The sequence below is a fragment of the Saccostrea cucullata genome, unplaced genomic scaffold (assembly GCF_032062105.1).
Source record: "Saccostrea cucullata isolate Sc308-1 unplaced genomic scaffold, CSIRO_AGI_Scuc_v1 ctg3124, whole genome shotgun sequence".
Classification (NCBI taxonomy): domain Eukaryota; kingdom Metazoa; phylum Mollusca; class Bivalvia; order Ostreida; family Ostreidae; genus Saccostrea; species Saccostrea cuccullata.
In genome coordinates this window covers 41,027-64,814 of record NW_026920915.1, presented here as the reverse complement: position 1 = coordinate 64,814, position 23,788 = coordinate 41,027, and the positions used below count along the sequence as shown (strand labels likewise).

Below are 23,788 nucleotides of genomic sequence, written 5' to 3'. Positions count from 1 at the left end.
CAAATTTTAGGTATTTGAAAAAAAAATAAGACCACAAATGTCATTAAAGAATTATTTTATATGAATATTTAAATAAAATCAAGTAAATTAACTTTTAAACTTAATACAAACGTTACTTCCGGTTTGATATGGATTTTTGGCCCGCCGGTCCGATACGTGATATGGCTTTTCGGACCGGTCCGTGATATGGGGTATTGTGACGTCACCCGTATCACACCGTGCAGAATCGGTATATTTACTACTAAGTATATGATAATAAGAAATAGTTAATCCTTACGTAGCGAAATAGAATCTCACTGTGGGATATGGAGACCTATCCTCCGGATAAACCCGTGTAAATTGAGATTCCATCTCGCAGCTGTTGCGAGCACGAAAAAGATCCCTTACTGCTCAGTGGACTTGAGTGCAAATCATCGGTCACAATTTGCAGCCCCCCAATGGCAAGTGAAAAATTCTCAAGTGGGACGTTAAACAACAAAAAAAAATCATACAATATTCAGAAAAATTTGCATATAAAAATGATATTTTCTTACAAATCGTTCAAATTGTAATTGAGAATGGTGAGATAACGAACAGTTATTGTAGGAGTCTGACATGCAACCTTTAGAATTCGACAAGTACAACTTGATGAGATTTGATTTGATTATGCTGAACAAAAATAATGGAATTTACCGAATGAGACTGACATTTTCGCTTATCGGAAAGCAATTTGTGGTCTGTAACCAGCTGTGCGATTTTGAAAAATATCACTACATGGGATTCTCACACTAAGAAAATGTACATGATCAGCATCATATTATGTATAATCCTCCCTTAATGGGAAGAGTATCATAAACTTTACAGATTAATTCAAACTGCATATAAAGTGTCAGAAAATTAAAGTAAAATAAGTGTGTTTTAAACTTTTCTTTAACAAATCTTATGTATCTGAATAATTTAGATAATTTTGATTTATTACTCTTGTGTAAAAGTTAAAAATATGTAGGATACATGTAATATAGGAAAGGCAGTTACCCATTTTATACCCCTGGATAGAAGCTGAATTCAAAATACGTGTAAAAAAATCCTCAAACTGGTGAAAAATGAAGATTTATTTAAGAAATTTAGTGAAAATCAGTAAGAGGCATTTACCCGCTTACTGAATCTTGCTTGGGAGATATGCATGATGACTTTGTTAGATGATGATATTGAGTGGGAAATACCCTTAGCTTTTTGGGCAAGTTCAGTAATTGTGCAATATTTTGTACCAGAGTAATTTAACTTTTTCCAACCACATTTCGGGTTCACAAGGACGCATTGAGGTTATTTACAAGCACGATACAAAAAGTTAATAATAATTTTGTCAATCGATTGCACCGAAATGATTTGTGTGAAAAGTGATCATCTAGGTAACGTGATATTGTGACAAATATATTATAAATAGCCTTGTTACAACGCGAAATGTAATAACGACGCAAAATGTAATAAACCTTGATTATTACATTTTGCGTTATTACATTTTGCGTCGAGATCAATGCCAAATGTAATAACGCAAAATGTAATAAAACAATTTTAGATTATTACATTTTGCATTATTACATTTTGCGTCGAGATCAACGCAAAATGTAATAACGTGCTTTTTCGTTGTTACATTTTGCGTTATTTTATATTTGCACTGAAGACACAAAAATATAATAAAACAATATGTAGTAAACAAAATAAAACTAAAATTTTTGACTGCGTTGAACAAAAAAGATCATAAAGTTGATTCAAATATATACATGTAACCAACATTGGAAACGCACTGTAAAAAATATTTTGAACTAAAACAATGAGATCATCGTTAGGGCTTTTTCCGGACATAAATACATCAAAATGTATCGTTTTTCGGACTCTGATTTTAGTTATATTGAATGAAGGATATGGAAATAACGAACAGTATTCAATCTCAACGTCCATTAAACAAATATACAAAATAAGAGCAGAGCAAACACGGACCTCCGAAACATCAGAGGTGGGATCAGGTGCCATGGAGGAGTGAGCATCCCCTGCCGACCGGTCACACCCGCCGTGTGCTTGTTGTCATAATCAGGAAATAACGGAAAAAAAAATCCGTAGTCAATTCAGTGTATAAATAATGGACTAACAATTGGTATGAAAAACGTCAGTCAGCATTTCATTCAATGATAAATTGTATTTGCTGACAAGGTCATTGTATCGACCATAGAGTTTACGAAATGATGACTTTAAACGAGACTGTTGATATTCTTGTTTCATCAACTTGCTTGTCAATAATTTACCTCGTTTAATAAAATTGTTCATACGTAGAGCATGCTCTAGCGTATCGAATCAACTGAGATATAAATACTCCGTATGCAGGTGATGAAGGTATATTGCTGCATAAGTAAGGGAAGTTGACGATAGAAAAGTTAAAGTCATCACGTTTATCATATAGCTTGGTTGTTAGATTACCATTTGTGTCTTTTTCAAGTAAAATATCCAAGTATGAAGCAGAAGTGTCGGACTCTGTGGTATCTTTTATCTCAAGCTCACCAGGATATATCGTGTCGACATAGGAATGGAAATTGTCATTATTAATTGACAATACGTCGTCGATATATCTAAATGTCGAGTTGAAGGCCACAGCAAGTGTTTTTTTCTTTTCACGCAAAAGATTTTGCATAAATTCTGCTTCATATGAATATACTGTAATCAATTGTAAAGAATTAATTTAACTTTGATTGGCATATTTTTGATAGTCTTTTTAAATTTCTAACAAAACACATATTAAATCACCAAAAATTGACCATAGGTTCATTAAAAGCTCTTGATATGCATGTTCGGCATGTATACATTGGTTAACAAATGAATAGAAGTGTATATGTGTGTCAAGTGAGGATGGGAGGGGCATTGATAGGGCGGGGTGTTTACTTCGTATGTTTATTATTGTATTACTGTGGAAATGCTGAAACAATCCATTTTATTATAGGATTGAGAGAGAGAGAGAGAGAGAGACAGAGAGAGAATTTTGATTTTGCTTGTCTGCAATGCTGGAGATTTGCATCGAACAGCATGGTATCACTATTGTCAATAAACCCTTTCCCGCTATACAATTACACCTAGTACATGTACATGCACGCAGGCCAGTACCCCAAACAACCTTGCCCACAGATGCACATTTCTAATTTGCAACACATTTTATACGAATGTATTTATTAAACTGATTTAGAATAAAAATTAATTGTATTAAATTGATCTATTTTTTCTTTTGTTTTATTTTCTTATCATCGGCCACTTGACTATTAAAAATTGTACTCAATCTGGCCGACGAAAAACTGTGTTATTACATTTTGCGTTCCTGCCTTTTGCTTAATCTCGACGCAAAATGTAACAAAACAAAATGTTATAATCGAAAAATCGTGTTATTACATTTTGCGTTATTATATTTTGCGTTGATGTCGACGCAAAATGTAATAACGCAAAATGTAATAATTCTCAAAACTGTGTTGTTACATTTTGCGTTATTACATTCTGCGTTGATTTCAATGCAAAATGTAATAACGCAAATTGTAATAATGTAGGTTTATTACATTTCGCGTCGTTATTACATTTCGCGTTGTAACAAAGCCTATAGAACTCTCTGTATGAATTGGCCGTACATAAACAAATAATTTAAACTCAAAATCGACCCAGCAATTCATTGGAAGTACGTTTTCAGTGCATTTAAAGCTTCGAGAAGCCTATATAGCATTACTGCGTAGACTAAGTGGCATTGCAAAAAATATTTCAAGTAAAAGTATGCAAAATTCCTTGAAAGTATTTGGAATGCAAATTTATTCCATATACCTCAATTGAATAAAAATGATATCCGAAAGAGAACTTACGGAAAGTATCCTTAACATTAGAATAAGCCACTGGCATTTTTGTAAAAATTGTTGTTTAATAGATTTTTAATACAAAGATATCTCTTTATACATTCTCGGATCCTTTTAAAAGGAAATCAGAAAAAATCTTAAATACAGATTACAGAGAATTATGAATGGCTATACATATATGTTTGATGCTCAATACCTACTCGGCTTTCTGTAAGCTTTGTTGTCGATGATATAAATATCCCAGTGTTGATGTAGACCTATACAGGATCTTACGATGTTTGATCTCCCGTGTTCTTCATTATTAAGAGACCTTCCTCTGAAATGCACAATCTCCCCTTCATATTTCAAGTTGTTTTGAAACTCTCTCCATTCGTTTTCATTCCTCTGAGATATTTTTAGCGGAATATTTACTAGAAAAAAGATTTTATTTGAAATTATGATATAAAAACAATCCATAGATCAATTATAGCAAAGAGAGACAAAACAGATTAAAATGTTATGAATGTAAAATAAATGTTCCAAATTCGTGTCCGTCCGCACGCCCGAGACCTACTAAGCCGGGAGTAGATGTTTAAATTCTGAGACAATAAATCTTATCGATCTTTTTCCCTCCGTTTTTGCATATAACTGTTTTGAGAAAGTAAAGACTGACTATTTCAATGTACTAAAAAGACATAATTCCCTTCAAAAACAAGAAATAAAGATAAACTGATCAATAAATCTTCAAATATATACAGAACTCTATAATCGCCTCTTAAAATTTTCCTGGTTTCATTCATGGGGAAGTTTTTTCAACCTACCACTCGTTTATTTTGCATTTTGTAAACTACCGGGATCAAACAGTTTGCAACACGTGTTGAATTACATGTAAAAGAATCAATTGAATCTGAAAAATGACCTTGCTCTTTATAATGATAAAGCTAGGGTACTAAACAACTAAACACGGTTCAATCTCTTACGATATTTTCATATTAAAGGAGATGGGTGAACTTAGCGTGCAAAAAACCCACAAGCTTCAGATATATAAAAATCATTCAAATTGTTATTTTAGTCTTGAGAGTAAAGTTCTCATCATTGATTTTTGTGTAAAATCACGATAAACAAAAAGTTCTGCGGAAATTTTTTCGTTAACATTTATTCTTTTATCAAGAAAAATAATGTGGTATCCATTGGGTTCGAACCCTGGCAATAAAAATCCTGAGTTGCATTCTCCATTGAGACTAGCACGCTAACCACTACGCTACACAAGTCCTGGTGAACTGAGGCATTTAAATCATGTTTGTGATATGACCATTGACTTAATGGACTTCAAGTATTTCTCAAAAAGATACGAAAGTTATGTCATGAACTTATATTTTTAGTGTATAGTGGGTCATTGCTCCATAATTTTGGAAACCAAAATATGTATGTTTTTATGCAAACTTTGAGGACTACCTTTCAATAAAATGGAGAGAAGACCCACTCATAACGAAAAACAGTGTTATAGTGTGAAAAAATGACTCGTTTTGTCCTCTTTCGTGCGTGTATCATATTTCATAGGCAAATAACTTTAATTTTCATGAGATTTGTGCAAGTTGTAGAGATTTTACATTAAGTATACTTTAATGTTAAATGAAATATTAAGAAAAATTTTGATAAAATTGAGATTTAATTTTTCGATTCATGTTTGTTGCACTATGGGCTTATCTCTCGTCATGTTCACCCATCTCCTTTATTTGTTTCCATTAAATCAAGATAAACCTACATAAAATTAAATAATTTCACAAAATTTTTATACTTTTAAAATCTTTATTTCAATATTTAAATGAAAATTTTATGTTTTAATTACCAGTAGATGGAACACCTAAAACTGTTCAAAAAATACCAGTTTTGTCGTAATATATAAAGAGTAAAAAATAATGGCAAAGAATAGCGAGTTATCGGTCCTGTCCAGGTGGCGCCGTATTACCCGGTCCTTCACGATTTCCGGTGTCCGTGTAAACAAAGCGAATTCTAGTTAGTGAGAGAAAAAAATCCGTTTAATTTGTCCATTTAAAATGCCTGGAACTTGCTGCTCAGTTCCTGGTTGTCATGTTAGGGGAGGACATGAATTCCCTTCAAATCCAGATCGTCGGAAATTATGGATTAATGCTGTGAGGCGATTGGATCAGCATACGATGAAAACATGGGTCCCATCGAAGACAGCAGTCGTGTGTAAGGAACACTTTACTGCTAACGACTATGTGCAGGAGACGATATACGGTAAAGAGCGCATTATACTGCTTTAAAAGAATGAAATTATCGAATATTTAAATAAGACAACTTAATTACAGGGTAATCAGGGGTATATTACGTATGCAGCTGGTATGTGCTCAACACGGCACTAGCCTAATAATAGCGCTATAAAATATTATTAAAATGAAGTAAAATCAGCTGATGTTTGTTGTTTCACGCATTTTAATTATCTGATATGTTTTTGTGTAATTAAAAAAAATTATATAAAAACTTAAAGGTCGTAATGACGGTAATGTAGGCATTGCATATTCATTATAATAAACAATATTGTCTTCAAAGACAGTCATACCAGAGACATAATATACTATGATTAAAATTGATTGTATATGTTGTCACACACTTTATCGTATCATGTTTTCTTAATGCTTTGATACTGCATTTTTTAGGGAAAAAACCATCAATAAGACGACTGCGATTATCAGCTGTGCCCAGCATTTTCCCCTGGACAAACCCAGAGTCAAAATCTTCGTCTAACAGAAAAGAAAGATTTGCTGAACGAGAGAGAGCGAGATCCAAGGTTGAAAACAGTTGTAGGAAAAACTTGGAAGAATGCTTTAGTAAAGATGATGATGCAAATATAGAAATGCAAGAAGAAGTTGTTTCTGAAGTAAATATTTGTGAAGATAGGGAAAGTGATATTATGTCTAAGCAAGAGTCTTTTGGGAAAGCAACCCAAACCCAAAATAAACCAATGTTTGATGTGGAAAATTTTGTGAATGACAATGTAGGGATGCACTTTTACACTGGTCTAGAAACTTATTGTAAGTTTATATTTGTTCTTAGGACATTAGGTCCATCTGCTTATTGTTTGAAATACATTTTTTTTCAAGTCGACAATCAAACTGTTTCTGTTGAAAATCAGTTTTTCATGACTTTGATGAAACTTAGGCGTTATTTAACCAATTTTGAATTGTCCAGATTTTTTTCAGTGTCTGAGTCAACTGTTAAAAATATTGTCTACACATGGATAATTTTCATGTCTAAGCAATGGCAAGAAGTTAATATTTGGGCATCTCGTAGTTTAGTCAAATACTTTGCTCCTTCTGATTTTAAAGCAAAATTTCCTACCACTAGAATTATTGTTGATGGCACAGAATGTCCTATCAAAAAGCCTAAGGCTCCAAGGGCACAGCAGGCTACATTCTCATTATACAAGAATCGAAACACTATTAAGATACTTGTTGGCTCAACACCAGGTGGATTAGTTAGTTTTATATCAAATGCTTATGGAGGTAGTACAAGTGATAGGCAGATTGTAGAGAGAAGTAAGCTAGTGAACCTATGTGATCCTAAAGACAGTGTAATGGTGGATAAGGGTTTTAATGTTCAGGATCTTTTTGCACGGATGGATGTCACTGTCAATATTCCAACCTTTTTCAGAAAAAGAAATAGAATGAGTGGAAAAATTCTTCTTAGAGATAGGAAGATTTCTAGTAAAAGGGTACACATCGAAAGAATAATTGGTCTAGGAAAAACTTATAAAATTCTTACTATTCCATTGAATAGCACAGAGACAAAAATATCCTCTCATATCACTTTTTGTTGTTACATGTTGTGTAATTTTAGAACATGCATCATTCCTAGGGATGCTTAAAGGCATAGTGCATTATGTTGTCAAGTTTTCAAATACTATAATACATTTTGCTCATAACATCTTGAGAAGCAATGTTTTGTATAATTTAAAAAATCACAAATTCAGATAGCAGTTTAATATATGTAATAAGTTTACTTATTGAATGGTCTGTAAAAATGTTTGTCAAGTAATGCAGGTTTGAAATACACATAATAGAAGTTGTTTAACTTGTCAATCATGTCCAAAATAAAAGCTTCATCTCTGGAAACTGATACATATTTTATGTCATTGATTTTCAAATTGTCAGCATGACTGACAATGAGTGTACATTCTTTTGCTCCAGTACATAGCATTTGGCCCTGAATTTGATAAAAGTAGTCATGTTTATCATCCAAGAAGTATGTTTCATTTTCATCATTCTTAAGATATGGCACAGTTTTAACATTAATTGGTTTATCTCTAGATGTATAGGGACACTTCACTTCAACAATTAAATTATTTGAAACAATCCCATCTGGCGACGAAGATAAGTGTGGGAAATCAAATGACACAAAAAGTCCACAAGGATTGACTTTGAGTCCAGTATCTTCCATGTATCTCTGTAAAGCAGTATTCTCGTGTCTTCTACCATGTTCCAAAGGGGCTGCTTTAATCTCTGACACAACTGTTAAAGAATTGGCCAGCTTTATCATATCCGTGCGCTCCGTAGCTTTGCAAATTCTTCCATACATTGATGATGGTAGCCGCAATGTTCTTTCATTTTTCCATGTCGAGTTATTTGCCTGACCCCTAGTTCTTTCTTCTATAGCATTAATTCTTTCCTGGGTAATATTAAGTAGGCCAATTCTTTCAAGAAAGTTATCTTGAGGTGTAAGCTTCAAATAATCATGGTCATGTGCAACAGCATACGCATTAGCAGGTTCAAAGAGTTGAAATATAGGCATATTGGATATGCCTGAAAAATTTAAACAAAGGTTTCTAAAATAGTCATTGTAGCTGGGAGCATTTCTAAGGTGATCTGGCCTTGGATCAAAGTCCATATTGGTAAACTCGTCTGCACCTGGCATGCTGATGTTTTGTGACTTTATTGGACTACCGAGGAACCTCTTGCACTTGTGAAAACTCTGCAGTTTTTGTGTACATGTCTCTTCAACCTTTATGTTTCTGAACTCCTTGAACATAATAGAGGCATATATCACTGCGCAGACATGCTTGCAGTGAGCATTGGGTCCCTCCCCTGCAGGACACTCGCACTGGGCCTCAACTATAGACCCATTTTTGTCAAGTAACAAATCAATCTCGTATGAAATTCCTTTCCTGTACTCAGCATAGCAACTAGAGGCAACGTAAGTTAAATCATTATCATAGGATATTTTGAAATACCTAATTGTTCGTTCATTATATAACCGCTTTACTTTATTGTCCAATTGCTTATCAAATTTGGCCAGGTAACTTGTCAGTTTCTCAAGTGTAGTACCAGAAAACGTAGAGTCGGCATTTACATCAAAGTACGATAATGGGTCAGGTAAGGTCATCTTATATTCGGGCTCTAAATCTTCTGTTTGTCCAAAATTCTGGTTTCTATCATAGGCAATTAGTCTAAAACAAAGGTAAAATGATCAACTTAAGTATTTCTCTATTCATTTGTTTTTGACAGAACGGCCGTGTTTACCATTGTATAACATGCGTGTGTACACACTGCACCGTCAACACCGATATATTACATGCATACACGTGTTTTTATATCAGTTTATAAGTAGGCCTAGTCTTGAAAAAAAAAACATATTTCCTTAAAGTTCTAAAAACATTGATAACTTTCCCCTAAACTAACTAAAATTTCTTCATAAAGCATCTTGTACATATATTTATGTACATGTGTATTGACCTCTTTATTACTCGATACAAAATGCCGTTAATTTACCGATCGGGGAATCATAATAACTATTCATATATATATTTACCTTTCAACTAATTCTTTTTTACGACCAGAAAGTCGCGCATTTCTTTTTTTTAATTCATCTTTAAGGTCTTTGATGGTCATATTTGCATACTTTGTGCTTGAACACGCCATCGCTGCTTGATGTAAACAAATGATGCTGGACCGGGAACACTGCTGCCGTCTAGCGATCAGAAGCAGGAGATAACCGACTATTGTTTGCCATTGCATCATAAATATACATGACAATTTACCTTTAAATGTTTATATTATAGAGACTGCCATGAACCTCAAGGACACTCGTACATGTATCTATTATATCTACCAATTTATTATAAATAACAAAATTAACATAACAAAAAGAATGAAAGATATGTACTTAACGAACAGAATTCAAGCTCAATACTCCTTAAGATTATATACGAAACGGGAGCAGATCAAACAAGAACTTCCAAAACATATGCTACCATGGAGGAGTGACCATCCCTTACCGACCGTTTACATGGCCTCCCTGTCATGATCGGGAAATAACAAAAATTTCTGTCACCAATTCAGTGCGTAAAAAATAAGCAAGAAGTTCGAAAAAATAAGTCAGCATTTGATTCAATATTAAATTGTATTTGCTGACAAGGTCATTGTATATATATCGACCATAACATTTACGAAATGATAACTTCAAACGAGACTGCAGATAGTCTTGTTTCTTTAACTTGTTTTGTCAATAATTTATAATTACCTCTGTTTAGAAATTGTTCATACGTTCATAATGTAAAAATTGAATTATTGACTTGTTCATTGTTCATACCCATGAAATTGTTGAATATCTCTTGGGCATCGAATTAGCTGTGAGATACATGTAAAAACTCCATGCCCCACTAATGATGGTGTACTGCTGCATACTAATCAAGTTGAGGATTGAAAAGTTAGTCATCTCATTTGTCATAAAGTTTGGTTGTTTGACTTGATATTCAACTTAATATGAAACAGATGGGTCAGTCTCTATGGTATCTTTTATTTTAAGTTCATTGAAATATAAAAGTTAATTGCAAATTTATCACCAATACATTGAATCTTTTGATCAGAACGTTTTCTTTGATTTTTCCTTTTGAGCTCACAGTACGTTACCCAGAGCACTGGACGTCATGCCTTCACTTCTCTGAACTACAAAGGCATGACTTGAAATTGAAAATGGATTCAAATTATTTGACAACTTTCTTGGACTTTTACAAGAAGCATTGACTTCTACAGTTGACAGTTTACTTGGACATTTAAACTTGTATCATGTATGGAGCATTGCAGGTAAAGTGCAAATCGACAAAATCTTGTTTTCGGACACCAGCTACTACTTGTTAACATCAATGAAGCAGTTTGTGTCAATTAACTAATCGGAAATGATAGAACGTTTGATTTAGACGTAAACATTAATGTTCAGTATGGTTATGTGCAGTAGAACTGATTGCTGGTTGAATATATATAAAGAACAATCCAGTAACTGCTTAACATTTCATCTGTTCAATGTACTTTACTGGATCTATTCATATTTCCTTTTACGTGTTTAACAAGATTACACTACATAATTTGTGTTAAAAGTGATACGAGTTTATACTATATTAGTCATTCATGATTTCCTCATGTCTTCAATGTAAAGCTTTATAATAACAGCGTGAGTACGGCTGCTGTATTTGTGACTCCTGGCACGTGTAGTTGCTACGTTAGTCTTCCTCGGTGTCATAAGGCGCGACTGATTATCATAAATGTATTGCTTTCCGTGAAATGCAATTTAAATTTGATATCGACACATCACATAGTACAACCTCTTTTATTAAAACCCAGAAACATACCCTTCAAGTCGACGATTTGTTGCTTCTATCGAATATTTAAAATGTCTTGAATATAACCCCCTCCCCTTACTTAATCGGTTTCATTATGTTTAACAAAAGGCCCATTGCAACATCGCTCACCTGAGAAACATTGGCCATGCTCTTCTTTAACATATCTCCCATTGTGATACCAATTGTGACAACACCATACCCACAGGTGTCATGATTTGGACAATTGAGAATCTACACTGCCCCAAGATGCTTTCAAATAAGTTTCAGCATTCTTGCCAAATGGTTCATAAGAAGAAATTTTCAAAGATTTTCCCATATATTTCATTGTAAAACTTTTGGATTTCCTATTAAGGCCCGCCCTACTCCCATGGGTCATGATTTGGACATAGTAGAATCTACACTACCCCAGGATCCTTACACATACACCATGTAAGTTTCTGTTTTTCTGGCCAAGTGGTTTTTGAGAGGAACATTTTGAAAGTATTTACCCTATATATTACTTTCTTAAGGTAGGACCAAATAGATAGGTCAAATTTTTCCTCAAATTCAATTTTTCTGAAACTTTGATATTTTCTTCTTGGATACAAAATATCTCTTTATAAATTATATAAAAGAAATTTCACCCGCACATTTTTTGACCACATAGTCTGAAATATGGCCTATCAGACCCCTGTAAGAAGATTGCGAAATCAGACATTCTACTTGACAATGAGCCTTATATTAGAATTTTCAATTGATCTATTGCAAATTTGTGTAATACTTTTAATAAAGATAACCTTTTTGTTACTTTAAATCAGTAAGTCACATTGATTCTTGAAAATTTGGGTAAAATATTACGTAAAATAGAACATACATTGTATCAGAAACTGAAAATTCACATGTAAATATCCGACATTTTAAGTTTTCTTAAGAGAAAATGTATAATTCAATTTTTACAAAAAATCAACAGAATGATTCAAATGGGTCCTTGAATAAAATTTGTAAAAATAAAGAAAACTGAACTGGTGCGTTAAGATATATTTTGGCGATTAAAAAAATCAATGGCAAAAAAACTGAAAGATTAAGTAGATGCCATCACAATATTTGACCTTTGACCTCGTGATATGACCTTGACCATTGTAGTACATGCAGAATAGAGACTCCTTATATATGTGTCCAAATATCTCCCCTCTACTATTTATGGAACAAAAGTTGTTCTGCATTTTATAACAGACTGTTACATACTTGTTTATTGCACTTAGACTGCTCAAACCAATTCCAAAATGTAAGCTCCTAAGTGACCAATATTTAGGATTCTCTGATTTTTTCACAAAATATAACGCAAATATGCCAAAACTTATTTTTTTCAGGGATCATTCATTGTTGTCAATAAAGTGATATTATTCTTTTTTTTCCTCCAGGAATTTTTAAGACATGGGTTAAAATAGATTTCACGGGTGTTTTGTCCTACCTTAAACTTGGATTCTTCCACATAAGTTTCAGTTTTTCTGGCCCAGTGGTTCTTGAGAAGAAGATTTTTAAAGTATTTTCGTATTTATTTCTATGTTGAACTTGAATCCCCTATTGTGGCCCCGCCGTATCCCCTGGGTCATGATTTAAATAATTTTGAATATTATCTACAATAAGATTTATTGGCGACCTTTTGTGGAGTTTCTAATCTAACTGGATATTGCTTGGAAAAAATATACACTGTACTGGCTTTAATTTGTTTTAATACAGATAACGATATTCAGTGGAAAAAACCATCACATTTATCGGTAGAGCTGTAGGAAGCATTAACATTGCAGCGTTGTATATTGTGTCAGTATCAGAACAAGAAAATTTTGTCGCCCTGGAAACAATGGAAATGAGTCTTGATCATCAAACCGCTTCGATATGTGTAAAAGGGACATGCGTCTAAATGATGGAGACGATAGTCGAGAATATTTTTTAAAAAAATTAGAGTCGGGTGATTATCGAACAAAAATTATACCTTTCTAAACTTTCTCAATTCCCCAAGTATATGTTGGCTGCATAAAATATAAATTGAAACCAGACATATGCATCACCTATATTCGGAAATTTATATTTCTCTTTAAAAATATAAAACAGGATTCACCTTTTATCACATCTTAATGAATATTTTTTTTAGGTATAATACATAAATAATACTCACAACGTTTACTGATCCTTTCATGAATCCTCCAGTCAGACACGGTACAGTGTGTGATGATGTCCAGCTGTAGTTTGTCTATGAAGAGGTCATACATCTTATCCGGCTTGTCCGGTACATATAGACATCTCTCCCCCTCACTCCTCTCATACCACCAGGACCGGCAGTATTCTGATATCAAGTCACGTGACGCCGTGGTCAGGAAAAACTCTAGATCACTGTCCTTCACCAGACACTCCGTAACAAAGGCGTACATGACGTCATGTCTGATATCTTCTGATTTAAATTTAAAGGTGTTTCCCTGTTTATCAACGACTTTCTCCCGAATATCCCTCAAGTTTATTTCGTCTCTTAAATGTATATCTGTGAAATATTTTTCTCTAAGTTTAGTCATCAGTACTTTGTTGGCCTGATCATTGTCATCAAAAGAATAATCGTCCACCAGAAGAACACAGTACAGAAGATATCTTATTTCAGGTGAATAGGCGTGGTACTCACCTAAAATTAGATTTATTAATTGATAAATGGAATATATAAAAGCAATCTGATTAAATTCAGATCCTTGTTACGCACTCCAAAATTCAGACTTTCAATAAGGAAGATTTGATTTATCTCAGATTGATAAAAAAGGGACAGCTTATGATAAAAAGACTGAACATATAAAAGAAATATATCTAATATTTATTAAGTTCATACTTATGATAATTAATTCAAACCATGCATAATATAAGATAAAAAAAACATGTTAAGGATATTAATATTATCTTAAATCCATATATATCTTGTGTATCATACTAAAGTGCACTGTATAAGTATTTCAACAATATTGCTTTTATGAAGGGTATTTGAGATATTAAACCCATGTATATTGTTTAAATATTTATCGATATCAGCTATTAATCATTCTAATTTGAATTCAAATTAATTGGTACTTCAACGCTTATGACCTGCTATTTCTTTTTAAAAAAAATACTTTAGACTGAATAATAGTTCTGACTACGACTACCCTTACTGCAATTATTAATAAACTAGAAATATGTTCATAGGACATGAATGCCCTGCAGAGGATATATTAGTAAAGCAACATGAAAATTTGTATAAAATTTGATCAGAATATCTTGAATAGTGATGCAGTTGAATTGCTTACATTAGTATGTATCAACATATATGACGTTTGACACTTATTTCATTTAAATGAGGTAAAGATCAAAGGAAATACAAAGGACAAAAACTGTTAATTCAGTTGAAAAGTTCTGATCAGTAAGAATCAGCAAATAAAGTTGAAAATATAATATAATTATAAATGGTTTCTTTAAAACATGCAAGTTTGGTTTAGGTAGTTAAAATATAGATCAGATCCAGCATCCGAATCAAGTCTGGTGGTGTCGATCCCTAGATACATCATCCATGCAAGTTTGGTTCAGGTAGGACTTATAGTTACTTGGGAATAAAAATGTAGTTCAGATCCAGCATCTGAAGCAAGTCTGGTAGTGTCCATCCCTAGATACATCATCCATGTAGGTTTGGTTCAGGCAGGGCTTAAAGTTACTTGAGAATGAAAATGTAAGTCAGATCCAGCATCCGAAGCAAGTATGGTAGTGACCATCTCTAGATGTATCATCCATACAAGTTTGGTTCAAATAGGGCTTATAATTCCTTAGGAATAGACCTGCTCCAAAAAACATTCATCTGGAAAATGTAGGTCAGATCCAGCATCCGAAGCAAATCTGGTATTGTTCATCACTAGATGCATCAATTGTGCTAGTTTGTCAACAACATCTGACAACATATGAAGTTTGATAACACCATCTTGAATAATATGTTTAAGACTGTGCTAAACACTTATTTAAGAGGTCAAGGTCAAATGAAAGGTCAAGGTAAAAAAAACTTGATGCAGTGCAATAGCTCTCATCAATATCTATCAGCATATGAAGTTTGATGAAAATATCATAGACAGTTTCTTTGAAACTTAGCTTTGAACAGAGCTAAACGCAAAATGTGACGGAAGGACAGAAGGACGGAACGGACATGACAAACACTATTTGCCCCGGCCATATTCATGGCGGGGCATAACAAAACAAAGATATCCAGTGAACATGGATTTATGCATAGCGATTGATCTGCTGATGTATAACCATGAAGCGCACTAGCATTTAATTGTTTAAGTAAATACATATTTTATTATCTCTCAATATAACCTGCACTCATAAATTTTGCAATATCTCCCGGTGTTACTAAACTCTGAACGAAAAACGGGGTCAATTAGTTTAGATAAAATACAAAAATAAATCACAAACGATATATCTGATACATGTACATATTAAATCACCTGTTATAAAATAGAAGTAGATTTAATCATGTTCGGTTTCATATCAATGAAAATTGCTCACATCAAATCGAATTTTAAAGTGTTTGGATTTGGGGGTGCATGGTGGATTCAAATTAGCTGAAAGGTATTTGACAAGTAAAAGGTAGAAAACCAGTTTTCAATTCGGGAGGGAGGGATGTGTTCCAATTCCAACATGTTTCAGTAGTTTTTCACACTAACTTACTACATTAACGAAAATTATGGGGGGGGGGGGGGGGTTAATGATCATTTTTATAGTAAAAAGGAAAACGAAGTGGGAGAACACAAAAGTTAGATCTCTAGATGAACCATGGTGAGAGAAAAACAAGAGGCCCATGGGCTACATCGCTCACATGAGGAACTTTTATGTTAACTTTACCAGATTTCCCCTCTTCTTATATCATTTGTGGCCCCCAGCACCCCCTCCCCCAGCGTTCACCATCATATTAATTGTTATAATTTAGAATCTACACTACACAAGGATGCTTCCACCTAAGTTTCAGCTTTCCTGGCCCAGTGGTTCTTGAGAAGAAATCTTTCCTATATATTTCTATATAAAACTTGGATTCCCTATTATGGCCTCCACCTACCCCCGGGGGTCAAAAAATTTTAACAATTCAGATTCTACACTACCCTCAACATAAGTTTCAGCTTATCTGGCCCAATGGTTTTTGAGAAGATTTTTTAAGATTGTTCCTATATATTTCTATGTAAAATTTTGATTCGCTATTTTGGCCCCGCCCTACCCTCAGGGGTCATGATTTGAACAATTTAGAATTTACACTACCCAAGGATGCTTTAACATAAGTTTCATCTTTTCTGTCCCAATGTTTCTTGAGAAGAAGATATTCAAAGATTTTTTTTCTATATATTTCTATGTAAAACTGGTTTCCTATTGTGGCCCCACCCTACCCCTGGGGGTCAAGTTTTTAACAATTTAGAATCTAAACTACCCCAGGATGCTTCCACATAAGTTTCATTTTTTCTGGCCTGATGGGGTTATATATAAAATTTTCCATGATTTGTAGTTGGATATGATTTTTTTCAGCGATTTGTGTGTTTTTTATCCCCGAGCCATGGCGAGGGGATAAAGACACACAACGAGGTACTAAAGCAAATACCATGAATAAATACTTGAAACATATGAGATTGTTTTTTCTGCTCATTCGAAAGGTCTGAGAACTTTCTAAAGCCCCCACTCCTCTTGTATGTTAAAAAAAACCCATAGGATTTAAACAATCAATTTTATTTTATTTTAATGTGATTATAGGTCTCTATCCCGACCCCAAACTTCCCAGATTCGCCACTACTTGCCTAATCTGAATATCAAAACTACGTATTATTCCGTTTGTATGTACATGCGTTCTAGCAGTCTTTTTCCTTCTTCCTATTTCAAGACAATATCTTATCATTTTATGAATCAGAACTCTCCTTGTACGAAACGTTCAGGATGGATACTCTGGATCTGAGTCTAATCAGTATGTATTTTATAACACATCTCATGTACACGTGCCAGTTCTGGGGGCGTGCATGATTCATGAATATACGATGTATCATGTACTTTACGATACATTTTTATTAACAGATATGACTTTTTTTTATCAAGAAAATTGCTTTTTACCTCTGGTTTATATCGAATCTTAGCTATTTGCTTGACATAAATTTTCTGTTTTCCGTTCCGCATTCCAGCTAAACCCGAAATTCTTCAGCTATATATGTTGCTCTTGTTTGGAACAAGCTATTTCCGGTACATGTACACAAGTAAATCATTTTCTAGTATTTTACTTATTTAATAAGTGTATGTGAAATCATAACATGTAAACCGTGAATATTCAATAATTTTCAGTATACACGTACTTGGTTTTCTGTAAGCTTGGTTGTCGATGATGTAAATATCATTGTGTTGATGTAGACCTATACAGGATCTCACAATGTCAGGTCTATTGTATCCCCCGTATCTCCAGAGCCACGTCACGTGATCTACACTGTCCACTGCTGCTTTTCTGCTTTGGATTCTCTCCCCTTCCTGTTTTAATTTCTCTTGAAAATCCTTTCTATCTTGTTCTCTTCCCCTTACAATACTCATAGGAACATTTACTAGAATAAGTATAAAAGTATTACAAGTTTGGCTTTCCAGAAAGCCTGAAATGTCATCTATTTGGCTTCATTAAAGTCACAGAATAAACAGTGGAGTGTAACTTTTTCTCAGCTATTACTGATTTTTCTATTCTTCTGGGGAAGAGGAATGACAGCTTACCTGAACAATTTTAGATTAGAAAAAGGGGAGTAATCAAAATCCTATGTGATGGATGGGAAGGGAATATTTTTTTTTAAATTTTTCTTCGAAAAACAAATTAATTTTGTTATTACATGACTATACTCGAACAAAACTTGATGATAAGGGAAGGGCTGGCATTAAACAATTACAGCAGTACAAAGTTAAAAGGTCTGGTACACAGATTTGTAGATATGATTTTCTAAACTTGTCTTAATAATATCATGATTCATATGTTGCTAAAGCATTTTACACTGCATGATATGTAATAAAATAATGTTTAAAAATCTCTTTTATCTGGAAATTATCAAAACTTCAAAGTTTGAGACACGCTTCATGACATTGACAGATATCCTAGCACTTTCGCAAATTAAATAATGTCAGTATGATATCAGCATAATAGAAAAAAAGTCCGAATTTGCCAACCCCGAACTTACGGCTGTTTTCGGAATATACATGTGCCACTAGTGGCCGTCCAAATTCACGTGCTGTGCGTATATTTTTTGTGTGTGTGTTTTAACTTTATCTGCATACTAAACATATAAACTATTATGTATAAATTATAATTCGGTCTTCATTTCAATATAGGAGGGGTAAATTGAAGATTTTTTTTGCCATTTATGCAATTAAAACTACATAAATTGCAAGTTCTTTTATCATGATAAATCCTTAAAAAGAATAGATTAGACATGCAAGAAAATACTCACAATGATTCTTTGTGATCTTTCTTCCAATGTTTGTTGTTTTTTTTTTTTTTATAGACATTAATGTATCTGCTTATAACTTTTGCTTTTAATTTCATAATGCATTTGATTAATCAGACTTGTTTTATTTTTTAAAGAATGACACCGCGTTAAAAACTGACTAATGTACCAAAAAATTAAAGTTTTCACCAACATTTCCTATTAGTCAGTAATGCAATTACTTATGTGAATGTTTTAATTAAATTTGATGTTGATTTTCTGTGAATACTTGGATCCGCGCCTCGGCTGCAGAGGATCTTTACACACGCGATGACCTAGTTAGAAGATTCTTTCGAGTTCTGGCCATCATTTATGTGATAGCCAAGAAGACTATACATTTGAACATGTAGTGTATATTTTGGAAAAAACCTCATCATTTAGGCGATATTGTGTGTTGGACTCTCTATGATTTCTTTGCAGCTTGTTTTCTTTATCAATAATAAGGCAGATCGCTCGTTGTGTACATCTCTATATTTAGAAAATCGTAATATCGCGTGAAACTGACCAATCAGCCTCGCACTTTTTGTATGTAGCGTAGTGGAGTCAGCCGAGGATTGCCGATTGATAAATGGCAGCTTACATTTGGACTTCACATCCGAAAATCAAACTTAGTGTGTCATCTCTCGTGAGAATGAAAACAAAATATTATAAATATATTCTTAAATACAACAGACTGTGTATTAAAATATGTTTATGTGGGCACATAAAACGTACTGAAGAATGAAATATTCGTACATGTAGTGTACTTAATTGAAATAACTTTAGAATTAATGATGTATTATTATAAGAATGCTGGAAAATTCTAGGGATTCTAAAGTCGTATTAATTTAATATATCTAATGACCGAAAAGTGCATATTCTTTTTTGAATATTACTCTCCAAACAGAGAATAAAATGAAACAGAGAATAAAATGCAACAATTTTGAATGAACGTTGGTCTTTAAGAATCAATAAAAAGCAGGATATGGCTGCTTCTTCAATCATTTATAGTTTAGCAATTATTTTGAAGGTAGTGTAAGCTTTTGTATAAAAAAAAAATAAAAATAAAAAACCTGGTATAAACACACTTATTCAAATCATTGTTCTTTTTAACTGATAAATCTTAGCTGCATTATCAATGATCCGCGTGTCCTAAATTTTATTTAAAACTAATACTGTGTTTAAGCATAAAGAAAGGGGTGCAAATCCTGCAGACATATGTTATACTCACAGATCTCAGACACTTTATCATATATCATCCTGTCCTTCATGGTGACGTGAGTCAGTATGTTCATCTGTAGACGGCGTATCAGTAAGGAAACATGGTAAAGAGAACCAGGGTAAAGAGGAGTAGTAACACACTTCTCTCTAGGTTCTCTGTTGTATCTCTCTGATCTCAGGTACACACTGGCTGTGTCATAACTACTGTAAATGAATGGTATAACATCGTTTATCGATTTTATCCTATACATTGTCTCATCCTTTGTGTCCTCCGTTACCTTATCCTGATCTTCCCAGAGGTAATCATGTGACTTCAGTCTGTCCAGAGTCTGTTGTGCTTCCTCACGTGTTACAGGATTCTTTGTACGGTTCACGTCATGTCGTATCTCATTAAGCATGTCCAGCCACTCTGTGTCAGTAAAGTCAGGAGGACCGGAGTCAGAACACAGAAAACAGAATAACACGGACACCTCGTCATCAGTCAGTGTGGAGAACTGATCTTTAATAAAAAAAATAATAATAAACGTATAATTTTAGGAATTAATTTATAGATAAATAACACAAACTTTTTTCAGAAATCAGCAATATTTCGCATAAATTTACATTTAAATTGGTAACCAGAATAACGTTTACCAAGTATAGTGGGAAAATTCCTTAAGATTTTCTCATAAGGTTAAAAAATTGTGCAAAATCTTGCATGGAAATATATAATATGTAGGAAGCAAAACAAATTCTCATGTCTAAGTACCAACTTGAAGGAAAACCTACGATTTCTTTATATTTCAGGGATTTATTATTCGTGTCATTTTTAATCACAGTCAATCAAAAAATATATATCAATTTATGTATCGTTTTTTGCTTGTGTTCAGTACCCTTACACGATCATCTTTTTATTTCTACATGTATATTAAAGGCACCAGCAAAAATCCGAAAACTGAGAGAAACGTTACATGGTACGTTACGTGCGATGTTGGTTCCATTTTACAGTTTTAGAATCTGAACTATTAAAATATACTCGCAATATGGATGATTTTGGAGTTAAAGGATAGATTTCCAATAGATCTAGAACTACTCGATTCTAGTAAAAAAAAATAACATTTAAATATCTTTTTATGCAAAAACTAGAATTTAAAGCGCACATTAAAGGTATTTTAAGCGTGTAACGCGTTACATTTTTCAGCAGGGATCGTACGAAAGCCCAGAAGGCTCACTCGAGATTCAAGATTCGAAATACGAGTTTCAAAATTCGAGATTCAAAATTCGATTTTCGAAATTCAAGATCCATACTAACCAATCAAAAGCGGGTTCAACATATTATTACTTCCCTTTATTATTTTACTATCAAGAATTCGTTGATTATATTTATAACAATTCGACCATTTGCTAAAATGATAATGCAAGAAAAATGTTTTATGTATTAAAACGAACTAAAAATAAAATTTATATTACATCTTGAAAAATACATATATAATCTTATTTTTCTCATTAAATAACACAGTAAATACGTATATATAGAGTATTATATTGTTTTATGTTGACTTGCGGTCTAAGTAGGTCGACTTTTCTATCAGATCATAGCTGGGGGAGAATATTTGAGGTCATAGACAACGTAGTTTGAACTTTATTGGATTCTTATCTGGATTTGAAGAGTTACACTAAATGAAGGACATGTGTGCAATATTTTCAAAGTCTATATAAATTATGTATTTGTACACCTCTTCTAAAACAGTTTTGATGAAAAAAAAAATCTGAAATTTATGTTTTGTAATTTTGGTATTTTTTTCTTTGATTAATTCAAAAGATTTTAAATTAAAGGTAACGCATGCTGATTTTTTGTCTAAGAACATGTAATGGTATTATAAGTTTAAATTTAGAATATCTTGAAAAATTATCAGTAGGTAAGGTACATTGCGTATGTCCTTAAGAAATGAAGCTTATTTCAACTTATGTTATCCAGATATAACATAACTTTGGGCTGTTTACGCTTTATAAACCGCAAGTTTTGTTATATCGTATAATATAAGTTGAAATAAGCTTCATTCCTTTTAATTTAATTTCAGTGCAGACAATAAGACAATTTTTCCCTCAGAATAATGCTTCACAATGACTAAATTTTGAAAGTAACGTCAAGCAGAGTAATACGTTTTTTTGACGTAACTCATTGTGACGTAGGCAAGTTATGATATACAAAATGAATAAAGTCTTTTTTCCAATCAAATGACGTGTTACAAGTAAAATTAAATTATTTTTATTGATTATAATAAGAGGGTTGTCCGTAAAGTTCGTGGACAACATTGATGATTACTGACAAACATTAAGGTTTCGTCAAAGGTCAACGTTTCTAAAAAATATTTTCACAATAGCTCCAAAACTATGTGTGGTAGAAAGTCAAAACCTTTACAGTTTATAAAATATATACAAAGTATCAAATGATAAAAACTACATGTATTTTTAAAAAGAATTTTTTGAAGAAAATTGTATCAGAAAATGTGCATATTTTAGAAAAATGCACCTGCTTTATTCTGTCCTTTTTGTGAAAACCATCATTGCAGAAATAATATATGCTTATCATTGAAGGGACGTGAATGGTCTCTGAAAGGCTGTTATTGAAAGCATGACATGTATAAAGACAAGGCCCATGTAGAATCCGCCATTTGCAATGTACTTTCACTTTCAAGTCTTTAACATTTGGACAAAATAAACAGGGAAAACAACTTTTCAGAGACTATCCAAGTCCAACTTGCCCTTCATCGATAAAAAATTTTGTTTCTGCAATGATAGTTTTCACTAAGAGTACGGAATAAATTAGGTGTACTTTTTAAAAATATGTGCATTTTTAAGAAGAATTTTTCTCAATTAATATTTTTTCCAAGTATTTTTCTTTTTATCAAATGTTACTTTGCATCTGATAATCAATGAAAAATTGATAAACTGTAAAAATTTTAACTTTATACCTCATACAGTTTTGGGGCTATTGTAAAAATAAATTTTTGAACATGTTGACCTTATTATTAACATGCAAGTTTTCAACAAAAACAAAGCACAATTAGTTTAATTTTATCAGATTAAAAGACACATACTCATACCCGGAGCACTAAACTGAAAATCCTTGACGTTACTGACGTCAAAAGCTAAATACGAGTACATGTAACTTAACTCAATAAAGTCACCGTTTAATTCCATACATTTCTTATGTCGCGTTAACCAGTCATAAATATGTGCACAATATGTTCAGGTTTCATACGTAAAATAATATTTAACAATGCCTGTCTCATATCCTGCAATCCTTCAACCTCTGTCCGCGTAAAACCGACGGTATTTACGGTAAAGTCACGTTACAAAGTTCAATTTTTTACAGCACTGCAATCTCGGAATGATGGTTTTCCTTCACGTAAGTCATTCTGTAAACTTTTCCCTCCGTCCGAAATTACTATATGCTACTTAAATACTAATGTATTGCTTCCTTTATTATATGTCTTCCCGATTGTTCACAAAATGTATTGGTCTCTGTAGGTGTTTATCCGATGTCTACGCAGAATTTTATCCCTGCTCACTGCTCCACCTATTCCGAAAACGTCCCTTTTTGAACAATTCCGATCCAT

The 23,788-nt window shown here is 33.0% G+C and overlaps 1 protein-coding gene across 1 annotated transcript in view; it reads right to left on the bottom strand.

The window, feature by feature from the left end:
- The window catches only part of LOC134258649 (uncharacterized), a 36,375-nt gene extending 15,681 nt beyond the window's left edge, over positions 1–20,694 (bottom strand). Inside the window, exons 1-4 of the mRNA XM_062741192.1 lie at positions 20,197–20,694; positions 17,826–18,065; positions 13,625–14,119; positions 4,055–4,264 (exon numbers count right to left, since the gene is read on the bottom strand). Coding sequence (XP_062597176.1) covers positions 4,055–4,264; positions 13,625–14,119; positions 17,826–18,065; positions 20,197–20,584 — 1,333 coding nt within the window. The 5' untranslated portion in view covers positions 20,585–20,694. The remainder of the gene's footprint in view (positions 1–4,054; positions 4,265–13,624; positions 14,120–17,825; positions 18,066–20,196) is intronic.
- Between the last annotated feature and the right edge of the window lie 3,094 nt (positions 20,695–23,788).